The following is a 12,704-nucleotide window of genomic DNA, read 5'->3' on the forward strand; positions in this document are numbered from 1 at the left end:
GCTGCTTATTTCATTAAAGAGGCCCAATCCCTGACCCCACGTCTAATCCATAATGCAGACCTGAGGCTCACCAAGGCTCAGCATAGTCCATGCAACAGTCCAGCAGTGGCGGCTGACAGATGGTGCAGAAGGATCAGGGGTGGCGAGATGGAGGAGAATCTGAGAGCTCCACTTACTGTATGAGTGAAGCTTCTTGGTGAATATGATTTGGCTGCTGTGAATGATGATGATGGAGTTGAGGTCGGGCTAGTCTTTCTTTGATGGCCGGAGATGGCTTTCACATGGCCCATCAGAGATATGGAAATGGCCACATCCAAGAGTGGCGTCTCGTCTGTAGTCAAAAGTCCAAACACCTTGGCTTTATATTGTCAGTTCTGCAGCTCATTACAGTTAACCTTGGGGGAACTTTGCAACACAAAGTGAGCGATGCTGATTCATATAATAAAATTCTATTGACTTTGCTGCCACTCCCTCTGTTTGACATTCTCCTCTCTCTGCCCAGTTTCTTGCCTCATCTCTGGCCGCCCTCTACCCTGAATGCCCTCTCCCATCCTGCTTAAGACCCAGCTTTTGGAGTGTTTTCATTGCATCCACAAATCTAAATTTACAACCTCCCTTCCATCAAACCTTGCTTGCCTGCGTTTTCACTTAATGGCCTATCAGGTTACGTATTTATTGATAAAGCAGCACTATTTAGCCCTGAGTACCTGGCTTCCCGCATACCTGCACCAGCTCTTTAGAGCCTGTCCAGTCACTCTGACAATGCAGTGTCAGATAAAAGAGACACATCCCAGAGAGCTTGTTTTGCTCTCTCTGAGATCATTAAGAACAGTTCACTAATAATAATTACTTTTAACTAGGATCAGCCAGGGAGCCACAGGTAGTGTCCTGGGAACACGCAATACGGCCAGGAAGTGACTACAACCCCCTCTCCTTCCATAATACCAGCATATCTCATTACCGTGGCGACCTGCAGTACACTGCCATTTGGTCTTGATCATATAAAACCCATTTCGCTGCGCCATCCCCGCTGGAGCACCAGCGGAGCAGAATATTCATTATTCAAATTTTAAGCATTGGAAATCCCAATATGTTACTAAGGCCAGATGAGATGAGATGAAATAGCTTAGCCTTTTGTCCAGGGAACATTGACTAATCGTCTCGCTCCCCCAAAATCAATTTCACAGCCGTAAGCATCAGACACTCCTGATTGTACTGTACTGTTGAGGACCCCCCACCACTATCACCTAATACTCCTGCTGGCCGCCCAGAATAACTTATTGATTAGTGATTATGTTACGGGAGGTGTGGGTAGCAGGGGCGGAAGATGGACTGGCCTCAGTCGTCTCCACAGGGCTATATTTGGGTCCTCTGTCACTAGATCCAGCACACACTGACACTTATCACCCTCGGCCCAGCTAAGGATGAGGATAGAAATTAAGATAGTTTTCTGGAATATGAAGAGGGATTTTTTTGAGAGAGACAGTGTTTCCTGCTGGGATTTAGAGTTCTTAGATGCGGTGCACCTGTGGACTACTAAGTAAAGAAATAAGCATATATTTCAAAACACGGATATGTGATTATTAAATTTGTTGGGTTTTGGTGAGGGTTCTGGTGCAGTGATGGACTGTTTCACCCTGTGGGCTGATTTCTCTCACTCTCTCTCTCTCTCTCTCTCTCTCTCTCTCTCTCTCTCTCCTCTCTCACTCTCTCTCTCTCTCTCTCTCTCCTCTCTCTCTCTCTCTCACACACACTCTCTCTGATTCTGTGCTGAGCCTGAAAAGTAGCTGTGATCAATACCTGCAGGCCCTTTACACAGCGCCAGAGGGTTGTTTGTGTGTATGTGTGTGCTGTGTCAGCATCCACTCAGGACTTCATCAAACACCCTCACCCACCCACTATACCTTGCCTGCACACACCCACATACAAGATGCCCACATCTGTCCCCCAAACTCAAACAGTCACTCATTTTTCCCTTACATTCCCCGTCCTTATCTACACACACACAAATACACAAACAGACACACACAAATTCACACCTCCCTCACTCCCTTCCTCCTATTCCAGGCCATCCCAGCAACGATGTTAAATACCATTCAAATGTCAGCCCACCGTATTGATTGGAATAATAATTCTGAAAGGTAGGAGAGATGGGCTGTTGATGCTAAGCGGGTGCGTGACGGCCTGAGCATCCTTCACTGTCACAAAGTTGCCATGTAAGGGTTCCCAGCTCCCCTGGCAGGATGTGGATGGTGCTTTACGTTGGACCGCCGAGGCCGTATGTTTCTGTCATTAATCATTGCCCTCACAGCCCAGTGACAGGCCAACCAGAATCCACATGAAGAAAGATAGGGTCATTGTAGGTGCCCTTAAATCAGAGTGGTGTGACCAGAGGGTATGATCATCACCAGGTAGTTCTCCTAATCTGTCATATTTGAGTGTCAAATGATATAAAATTTCATTTATCCTTTCATTTAACTACTCCCATTCCGACAGATGTATTTCTTTAGAGCTCATTTCATTGTTCATCAGAAACATTTTGTATTTTATGTGTATTATTTTTAGGAATATGTCCTTTTTATTTTACCTCTGCACCCAGAAAAAAACTTTTAAGAGGAGAACGTTTAGCATTAACTGACACTGAGGATAATAGTTGGCTTTTGGAAGGATATAATGAAGTTTTTTAAACAGAACTTTTATATTTATAGTTTTTTGTACTGCAATTTTTCTCTGTCAATTGAATCTACAATAGTAGAGATCAATTTATCCCAGCTTTTTTTTTGGATGTAAGTCATCATTGAGCCTCACCTGGCAGGTACCTCGATGTTGGAGATGGCATAGAAGTACTTGAGCAGGTTGTCCCTCTGTACGTAGGTGCCTCCGAGGGCAGGCCGAAGAAGCCTCAGCCTAAGGTTGGTGAAGGTGAAGAAGTCCCTCAATCCTTTCATACTTTCCATGCGTGTGTACAGGCTGTCCATGTTCTGTAGCCGAGGGCCGGCGAACACAGCAAAACGTGCCCGCACCTCGAATTTGACATTCTTGTCATTCTTGGAGCCAACCCAGCGCGAGTACTGCTCAGTACAGATGACCCGGGTGATGTTGGCTGCCGAGAGGTCACGCACACGTTTAGGTGGCATGTTGAAGGCATCCAGGCAGTCATCAGCATAGAACTGGTAGGGCTGCCAGGAGCGGCCGTGGTCCATAGACTTATCCAGAACCATGATAGTAGGACGGCCGTACTCAAACGTGATCTGGATGTCGTCAGTGAGCTCCAGACTCTTGTTCCAGGACATGGAAATGTTGGCCAGTAGGGGCTCTGGGTGACGTCTCCATGTGACTGTCTGCCAATAAGTGATTAGGCCGTTGCGTTCACGGTCTTGCATCAGCTGAGGAGGGTGAGCCAAATCTGGGTTGGAGGCATCACACTCGTCACTGCACAAGTATGGGTTCTCCTACAACAGGTATAAAGAAAGAAAAGTACAGCATCAGTTGTGGGTTGTCACATTAAAATACTCAATTTTTAGATATAAAAATTGAGTATTTATACAGCATATGTTCATAAAAATAAAAATGTGCAAAAAACAACTAATCAGCCTATCCCAGCGTCAAGAGGCGGGGTTCACCCTGGACAGGTCACCAGTCCATCGCAGGGCCAACATAGAGAGACAGACAACCATTCACACTCACAGTCACACCTACGGTCAATTTAGAGTATTCAATTAACCTGGTCCCCAATTGGATGTCTTTGGACTGTGGGAGGAAGCCGGAGTACCTGGAGAGAACCCACGCAGACATGGGGAGAACATGCAGACTCCACACAGAAAGATCCCGTGCCCGAGCCAGGACTCAAACCTGGAACCTTCTTGCTGTGAGGCGACAGTGCTGACGACTGCACCACCGTGCCGCCCGGCTTCAGTTCAGTTAATGATTTATTTGACCATATTTTACAACAGGTATCCTCAAAGTGATTGCCTCTTTTGGGTCTCCAGCCCCACACTGACAGAACCAAATGCCTCATTTGCCTAAATGTTTGGTGTGGGGTATTTTACAGTAAATTTAGTTTAAACTACACCAAATAAAAGAATCTTTTCAATCCTATTCTACCCATGGTGGCTGTGAATGGAAAAAAACTCAACAACACTTCATAAAATATGAAATGGTGTATTTTTGGAAGTTATTTTTTTTTCCTAAAATGTCCTTCATTTTCTGGAATGTGTTGTATGAATTGTTATGCTCTCTGAAATTGTGATGTGTTTTGCCCTTCAGGGCTACAAACCCCATCCAGGTAAAGTACGAACGTTCCCCAAAACACTTAGAAGTTTGTCTTCTTAATGTAAAAGCATTCACCCAGGTGACAGTTGTACACTTAAAGAAAGTCCGAGGAACGCTGTTTAGAATGAATGTGAGATTCAAGAGATGTGAATATCTGTAGTGTCAAAATAACAATCAGGTTTTTTTTTTCCCCACAGAGGACAGTACTTATTTAAATTCTACCAACTTCTTGCCAAAGCACTGAGGGACAGAAAAGCTTAAAATGAAAGTTGCCGAACAACACAACAGGAAGTGTGAAGGTCAAGGGGAAAGTACATCATCACTGTCTTTGCATAGACAGCAGAGTGCTGCTGCACTTTTAACTCCAGAGAATTGATCCTCCTCCTCTAGCGGTGCCAAGACTTTCAAGCCGCGACCCCTCTTCAGAACTCAGAAGTCAACGGGATTATTCAAACTCCTGCTCCCTTCCACCCGCACCGAGAAACACTGTTCATTCTCATTCTCTGGTGTCTCTCGTTGTCCTTTTCTCCTCTAGTCATTCAGATTTTTATATATAGTCATGTTTACAATTCCTTTCTTCAGATCCAGGTCCCTGAATCTCTTACTTCAGAGTTTTTGGGCTTCTCATATTTAGACATTTGCAGCCAATTCAGTAAAATAGATGTAGCTTTCTGTTGTCTGACATCCACATCACCACAGAAGTTAAATATTTACACAAAGAAATCCCAGAGATCCTCACAGCCATCTCTCATGGTGCATAATTTGTGCAAAATTCAGCTCTGGTGCTGATGCGATCGTATCACATTCATGGATCATCAAGCCCCCAGGATGTACTAATTAGACAGAGACGTGCTTATTAATATCTCTAATATTGAGTTACAGTCATTCATTGTATCAAGGGGGGCATCATCATTTATATTATTTGTCACCACTATCCATTTTTAAACACATTTTTGTGTTTGTTCAGAATTAGCTGATTCAGTTGTTTTTCTAAAAATAAACAACTGTACACAGTAACATGATATACACACTATATTTAGTTTGGCAAACGTTCCCTCCTGTCTTCTACACTTGCAGAGTGTGATTCGATTTTATAGCTGATGTTATCCTTCCAGCTATCGGGAATCCAATATTCTTTCTGAATGTTACTGTCTCCTGCTTAACACGCTCTTGATAGAGAGCAGTGAATGTCTGTCTTTTCTTTTTTTTCCTTCCACCTCCCCTTTCTCATTTATTCCTTCTTCAAATGATCTTTTTATCCTATTTTACAATTACGGTGTAATTGTTCTTTTCAAAAGTATAACCAGCTTGTCCTGGAATCCTCTCTTCTCCTTTTTTTTTAAGAGTTATGGTAATTATGTTGACAGCAACTACGGAAATGTTTAATATTTGAGTGTTTCAAAATATCTAAATAAGGTATGAGCAAGAACAAATGACAAACAGAAGCAAGAGGGAAAACAGTTCACCTGCAGACTCGTATCTATGATACAGCGACTGAAATTCCCTCAGCAAAGCATGAAAACTTTGAACTTCAACCAAATGAATAAAACTGGAAAAAAAAAACTCCAAGGCATGTTGGTTTAAAAAAAATAAACTTTATTAATCTGGCATGGTCACAAATTTAGGTCAGGGGTGTTTCTGTCAGGGTGTGTGTTATGAGTTTTTGAAGGTAAAGGGGATCATTTCATTTTCTTCAAGGTAACAGGGGTTTCGTCTCACCTTGTAATACCACAGAGTTCCTCAGGAGGCAACAATGGGTCAGTTTAACATGAAGAATCTGAGGCATTAGTCTGATTTCTCTCCAGAGTTTTTAACGTTCTTTAGTTTATTTACATCAGAATTAAATAAGATAATGACTTTAAAGCGATATTCTTTGTAAGTATGAAACTTTCCTCCCCTGTTGACTGAGTATTGTTAAAATTCGTCCTTGATGACAGTCAGCAGGAGGCTTTATCGCGCACAAACCAACGCACACGCCTGCTAACGAGCTTGACAGAGTCGTGAGCATTGAGATGCAAATTGTGCATTTCGCCACATTTTGCTTGAAAAGTATACAGAGCATACAGATGGAGAGTGGAGAGGTGGATTATGCGGCAGGAGTGACTTGAGACGTTTGATTCATATTTCCACTGTGATAACTGCTGGAGTCCGTTGTTACTGACATGAATTTGAGCTGACCAAACATTCTACAGCTCATAGAAGCTGATATTTCAATAGATTTTGGGTGCTGTATCGCTTCAAACTGCAGCTTCCCTGTGATGTAAACTCTAACATGAAAGTAATACTGCATTATATCACTGTTCTCTGGAAGTGCAGATCATGCGTCGTCCCTGCGTTGAAGCAGCATCGTATATACAGTACCACGGTTCTGCCATTGGAATAGTCACTGGACTTTACCCGCTGGAAAGTGAGCCATCACTCAAACCCACTCCAGTGGTCTCATAACAAAAGCAAAAGTTACAATCTTTCGAGGCTGAGATTATAAATCATGTGATTTATGGTGACAACGCAGAGTGAGAAAACTCCGAACATAAGCAAACGCTGAGCTGCTGCTGAGGGAAGCTGTACGGCAGTGAAGATACTGTACAGGATCATAATGCTGCAGTATCTTGATACCAAAAACTGCAGATAATCCATCTCTCTCCTCACTGGAACGACACAGCAACACTGTTCTCTATCTGATAACCCAATTACCTCCCTCGCAGTGACTCAGACAGAGATCTATGTCAGCGCAAACACACTTAAGATGATAATCTGCAATGTCCATAAACGGCTGCAACCAGAATCGCTAATTATTTAGATGGAGGGGCTTCCTGTTAAAGTCAGAGTGGGAATTGTTACTTGGAGCTGAAAGCTGCTCAGAAGTGGCCCTGCTGCTTTTGTGCCCTCTGTTAGACCTTTGCTCGGACACACATTTACACACACTGGATTAGTAGGCTGTTGTTCAAGGGATGACCCTCAACCTACAAATCCTATTGAAAATGATCTCACTTGTCAACTGTCCCAGATACGGCACAAACTTATATAGGTTGGCTCCTTGAGTGTGTGTGATAGGGTTTGCTCGGATGTACGTGGCTCCATCAAGCTGAGGAAGAATCATTATTATAATTTGTACATCTTTTTGTACTTTTTTTTTTTTTTATTACTTTTTTCAGTTGCTGCGACCTCTGCTAGCCCTTTCGGATTAGCTGCAGAGGAGGTGATATGTACACTAATACAGGCTGGAAGATTTTTTATCTTCAATGAGAGAGGCAAAGTTGTGTTTAAGCCCCTTGTGTGCCCTGTCCTCCATATCCCACTCTGCCAGTCGGCCCAGTATATCTATGCCAGGATACACACACCCGCAGACACACACACACACATGCACATAGATCCCGGCCAACTGCTGCGGCAGGTGGCCCACACTGCTAAGCCCCTCCAGCAATTATCCTCGCTGGGATCCTGTCTCCACAACAACAGCCGCCATGATGCCCCAGTGATGAGTGACTTCCTTGTTTTCACTTGCAGGATGGTGATGTGATTCTAAACACTCATTAATAGTTCATCTCACTCTACAACTGAGTGAAGGCGCTCAACAACGCAGTAAAGCAAATGCATGTACAGAGAAATCAAGCGGCGAGCATGCCCTTCCCTCCCTTTTATGAACATGTCTCTTCCGCAAAATATCCTCCCCCACTTACTGAAGTTTCTAAGGTATATTGCTAGCAAGGGGAATAAAGGGACAGACAACAAAATTTATTTTGTTTTGGAGAAGCATCAAATGAAATGACCCTCCCATTAAAAAGGCCACAAAGAAGAAGAGGAAATTGCTTTTTCACTTATGACATTAATCTCTTTGTTTGTTTGATGTTTTTCCATCAAACTGAAGCCTCTCTATCTTGAAGCGGATCTGTGAGACTGCATTAAAATGTGAAACACTATCAGATACTTTTACTTTAATTACCTGAAACTGTTATTTCCTTGCTGTCTGCAAGTGTCTTAAATGTGTGTTTGCGTGGGTCGGTGTTGTTTATGTAAATGTTGTTCATGTGTTGTTAAGTAAATGTTTGAGAGCGTGTGTGATAGCGCTGGAGGAGGAGAGAAAGAAGTACGCCGCGCTGTTCCGAAGCAGCAGCGGGGCCTCGTCCTGCTCAGATCACCGCAGTCAGACCAGGACGCGTGATATGATGAGCTTATCTTAGAATTCTGGCAATACTAATGAGAGATACAGTGCTCTGAAAGAACAAAATGTCAGGGAGACACTCTCTTTTTCCCCCTGAAGTACACTGATGAGGTGGATTCAGGTAAATGTCACAATATCTTATTGATGTTTTATTAAATCTAAACCAATCACAAAGGAAATGAAGATTATGTTTTTATGCTTGGAGACAACTATTAAGTGGGTCAGATCTTTGTACTTTCTTCTATTTTGTGGTTCTTGAAAGCACTCCTTCACCAATGTAGCAGAGCCTGATCTGTTTATAACACTGAATTTGCAATGTAAACAACAGGATAAAACGTGATGCATCAGAAGTAGAGATATCAAATTCCTCTTTCTTTTCAAAAGCTGGTGTCAACATCATCCAAAAAGCAACACTGACTTCTGATAATTTGGTCAGAGACAGTGTCCCCACCTTCAACGTGGAAAAATACAAGACACATTTCCTGCATTCTGGTGAATTTTTATGCACCAATTTGTACTTTTTTGCAATTTCTATTTTCATCTCAGCTAATCCAAACATGAATAAAATAAATTAAAGAGTCCAGTTAGATGTACATCAAAACACTATGGGTAAAACAACAGATTATAGATATGGACAGTGCTGGCAACCAAAATAAATTGGTATATTTTGAAAAAAGCAAGAAATGGGTAAACTGGGGAGTTAGGATGAGCTGGTAGACCAAAGAGACCACTATGATGGATGGCTGAACAATACATTAATTTGTGGAAATAAATCCCTGTCCAACTCATACAACAAATCTCCTGGAGTAACACGAAATAGAGCTAAAATCAACTCATACCAGAGTGAGGGGAAATAAAATACTCGCTAATATACATCCAGGTTATTTGAACTTATAGGCCTCTGTATTATATGAATATCATTGCAGACTTGGACTGCAAGCTGACAAAGACATTTTTAAACAGTGCCATAACAGTCTCAGTAACCAGGGCAACAATGATAACTGGTCTGTTATTTAATTTCTTTTATACATTACTTGTATGTCTCAAAAACATTGGAATTTATACATATATACATATATGTATGTGTATATATGTGTATATATGTTAGTGTGTATATGTATATATATGTGTGTGTGTGTGTGTGTGTGTGTATATATGTATATGTACATATGTATATGTATGTATATGTGTGTGTGTGTGTATATATGTATATATGCGTATATATGTTTGTATATATATGTGTGTGTGTGTGTGTTTTATTATTCACTGGCAACAGGCTACAAAGGTCTTAAAACATCACTAAATTGTTAATGTTCAGCTGAAACAACACAGAAAACATAGCTATCTAGCAAACATGCTATTTCTTTGTTAGTGTATCTGTTAGTTTGTTTTGAAAGCTTAAGACATGATCCTTGTCGCTTTGTAACAGTGGTCTTGCTCTAGTCCACATTTCTCTTCGCGTGTATTGTCTGAATGTCTCCTATGTCGAGAGCAATATTTACTCAAGTCACTTTTTTGGGGTATCTTAATTCATCTCCTGAGGACTAATCTAAACCCTACTTGCCCAACGCTAACTCTTAACTTAAGCAGTGACCCAAAAATCAGGATTTTACCCATTGGGCGCACAGCTTTTATCCCCAAAAGCACCTGCCACCCCCAATCAAATGGTCTTAAGTCTGATGTGTGCCCCCCCAAAGTGGTTTAAATCATACTCCCACCCACCAAACACATTCTGAGTGTCTTCATTTGCTCCTTCTACTTGTATGGTCTGTACTGTCCAAACAGCCTTCAGTCTTGAGATCCTGATTGGTGAGACAAAGTGGTTTGTTAAGTTCACCTCGAGGTGTCTAAGCCCTAGCGTCCAATCCCTCTTAGTGTCACCTCAGTCAGGGATAAATCTCACTTATAACTATCCTCCTGTTCTGCCAGCACATCTAAACGCTCTCTGATCGCTTTCAACTGTATACTAATGGGGAAGCAAGCCATGCCATTACATCACTACAACCTGCTTCCACCGCTCGTATTCATTCAGTCACTCTCTGTTTCATTCTCTCTGTTCCCTTCGTTAATTATGCCTGTCAGAACTGCTCGTGATGTTCCCAAATTCACCTCTAAGCCTGCATTATTAGGACACTGGCCACCTGGGCTATTTTTTCACCCTGAAGAGGTGCACCAGGGATGGCCCACTGCTGGGTGCGTGCAGCCCTTTTGCCTGGCCTTGATGGCCCACTGCTGGGTAGGGCAGGCCAGCCGTGCCTGGCAGCGCAACACTGGGCAGGGACTATGAAGTATGGCCTTAGGCCCAGTCTGGGAAGCACTGATCCACACTACCAGCTGCCATATTCCGCCCCTTCCTGCATGCTCCCCTTCCGCTGCTGCGCAGCTTCTCTCTTTTCTCATGTCTATTTTTAGAGCTGGCTGATTTCTGCCTTCTAAAACAGGCAAACGTGTTGTGTGGAACAGGAAGGGGTGTGGTTTTTTTTGTTTTTTGTTTTCTTTCTTAGACATATCACCACGTGCTGTGGCCAACTCATGTTTCACAAACACCGGGGCCCTGTTAATGTCACTGTACATTCCTACACACAGGCATCCCATTTACAGATGGCTGCTCTCTGTTGGCAGACCTGAGGGAGATGGTTGATTGATGGTTTGGGTTAAATTCCCCAAAAATTAAATAACAAACAACTGCTCAGCAAGACCTCTTTGAATGCTGCAATTTGTATTGACACAGTGTGTACGACTGTAGATCTGTGGTTTGATTTCATCTTTCTGCTTAGCTAAGCTTGGATCTTCCTCACCTCTCCCTCATCATTAACTATCCCCCCCTCTGTAACAGACTACCCCCCCCCAAAACCTCCTCACTCTATCCTCAACTGCAAGCGAAGACTCTGTTGTAGCTATCATACAGAGAAACTACAAAGAAACTAGTGAAGCTCGTAACACAGCACTAGTGACAGTAGCGTCTTTGTCAAAGTGCTGGAAGCCCGTCATGTTGAAAGAAGCCAACATACTGGCCTGTTTGGCTGAGGAGAAAGGATTCTACATTCCCAGGGAGAATGAGAGATAAATAGAGTAGAAAAAATGCCTCCCTGTGGAGATGCAGTGACCAAAAACTACTGTAAACCAATGCAAGCAGGGAAAGCAAGAGTATAAAAATCAAAACCCCAAAAGTGAATTCTTCAATAGTTTTTAGGAACATACTGTAGCACTCATCGGGAGAGAGAAGAGGAGAAATTATTTTGCATCTTCCGCAGTATGTTTCAAGTCTTATTAAGGATGAGCAGCTCTGCTCATGGGGGGATGCAGTCTATTTTTTCAGTGCCCTGACTTTCCCTTGACTAGTGGGATTGCTGAATGAGTGAATGTAAATGTACACCAATTAGATCAGAAACACGGCTTTCTGTAAAGCTGCCAAATCCTGGGGCAACAAGATGAGTAAAAAAAAAAAAAAATGCTGTTTCCCTGAAAATAAATTATCTGTATACCAATAACCCTCAACCTATGCCCAGATGGTGCATCCAAAAGAAACGAGAGGGGATATAATGGCCTTGATTCCCAACTGAAGTGTATAGATTAATTCATCATTTGAAAACAGATAATACGGAGGTGCTCAGTGGTTTGAAACCCAAAATGCAATCAGAGTTAGATTTTTTTTTGTGAGGCAAAAATGCATATAAAGTGGTTTGGTACAAGCTGTAAATGTAGAGCTGTGTGATAATACCATACAGCAAATTTTTTCCACCATATTTTAGCGATATCCCAATCCAGAGTACTGAAATATATCACTGTATGTAATGATAAAATTCTACTGTGACCCATGTATGTTCAGAGATATTCTTTTGTCCACTAAATCATCGATATAATGTGATGTACATGTTATTAGACAACTCAGGTGGTACGATATGTTGTATTTTCAAGTCTGTTTTGAAATTTTCAATATTTTATGCAGAGTATCTCAATATTTATCATATCACATCGTATAGCAAATTATATCACGATGTGTGTCATATCACAAAGTCCTTTCCAATACTCAATCATATGTAAAAGCTCTTTTTGGCCCAACTGGACATTTAATGTTACCGGAAATCAATCAAATTGTTACGTAACCACATAATTAAACCTAATTTGCTTTCTCATGTCGTAATCACTCTGAATCCTGCCGTCTAACTTTGATCCCAAAGCTTTTCCAGTCTCTAAATCCCCTACAAGTGCACCATAGGACCTGGTCCAATCCCCCCATGGTCACAGATGACCTGAGAAAAACCAGACG

The 12,704-nt window shown here is 42.2% G+C and overlaps 1 protein-coding gene and 1 long non-coding RNA gene across 24 annotated transcripts in view; one reads left to right on the forward strand and one right to left on the reverse strand.

The window, feature by feature from the left end:
* LOC147243771 (uncharacterized) overlaps positions 1 to 12,704 on the forward strand; it is a 136,190-nt gene that overhangs the window by 85,535 nt on the left and 37,951 nt on the right. The gene's annotated exons all lie outside the window — the stretch shown is intronic.
* The window catches only part of ntng2b (netrin g2b), a 75,310-nt gene that overhangs the window by 59,129 nt on the left and 3,477 nt on the right, over positions 1 to 12,704 (reverse strand). For all 23 annotated transcript variants that reach the window (XM_086188194.1, XM_086188193.1, XM_086188185.1 and 20 more), the window contains exon 3: positions 2,809 to 3,452. In XM_086188194.1, the coding sequence (XP_086044320.1) occupies positions 2,809 to 3,452 (644 nt within the window). The remainder of the gene's footprint in view (positions 1 to 2,808; positions 3,453 to 12,704) is intronic.

Source organism: Aulostomus chinensis, chromosome 19 (assembly GCF_037954235.1).
Source record: "Aulostomus chinensis isolate RoL2024-O1b breed Wild chromosome 19, RoL_Achi_v1.0, whole genome shotgun sequence".
Taxonomy (NCBI): domain Eukaryota; kingdom Metazoa; phylum Chordata; class Actinopteri; order Syngnathiformes; family Aulostomidae; genus Aulostomus; species Aulostomus chinensis.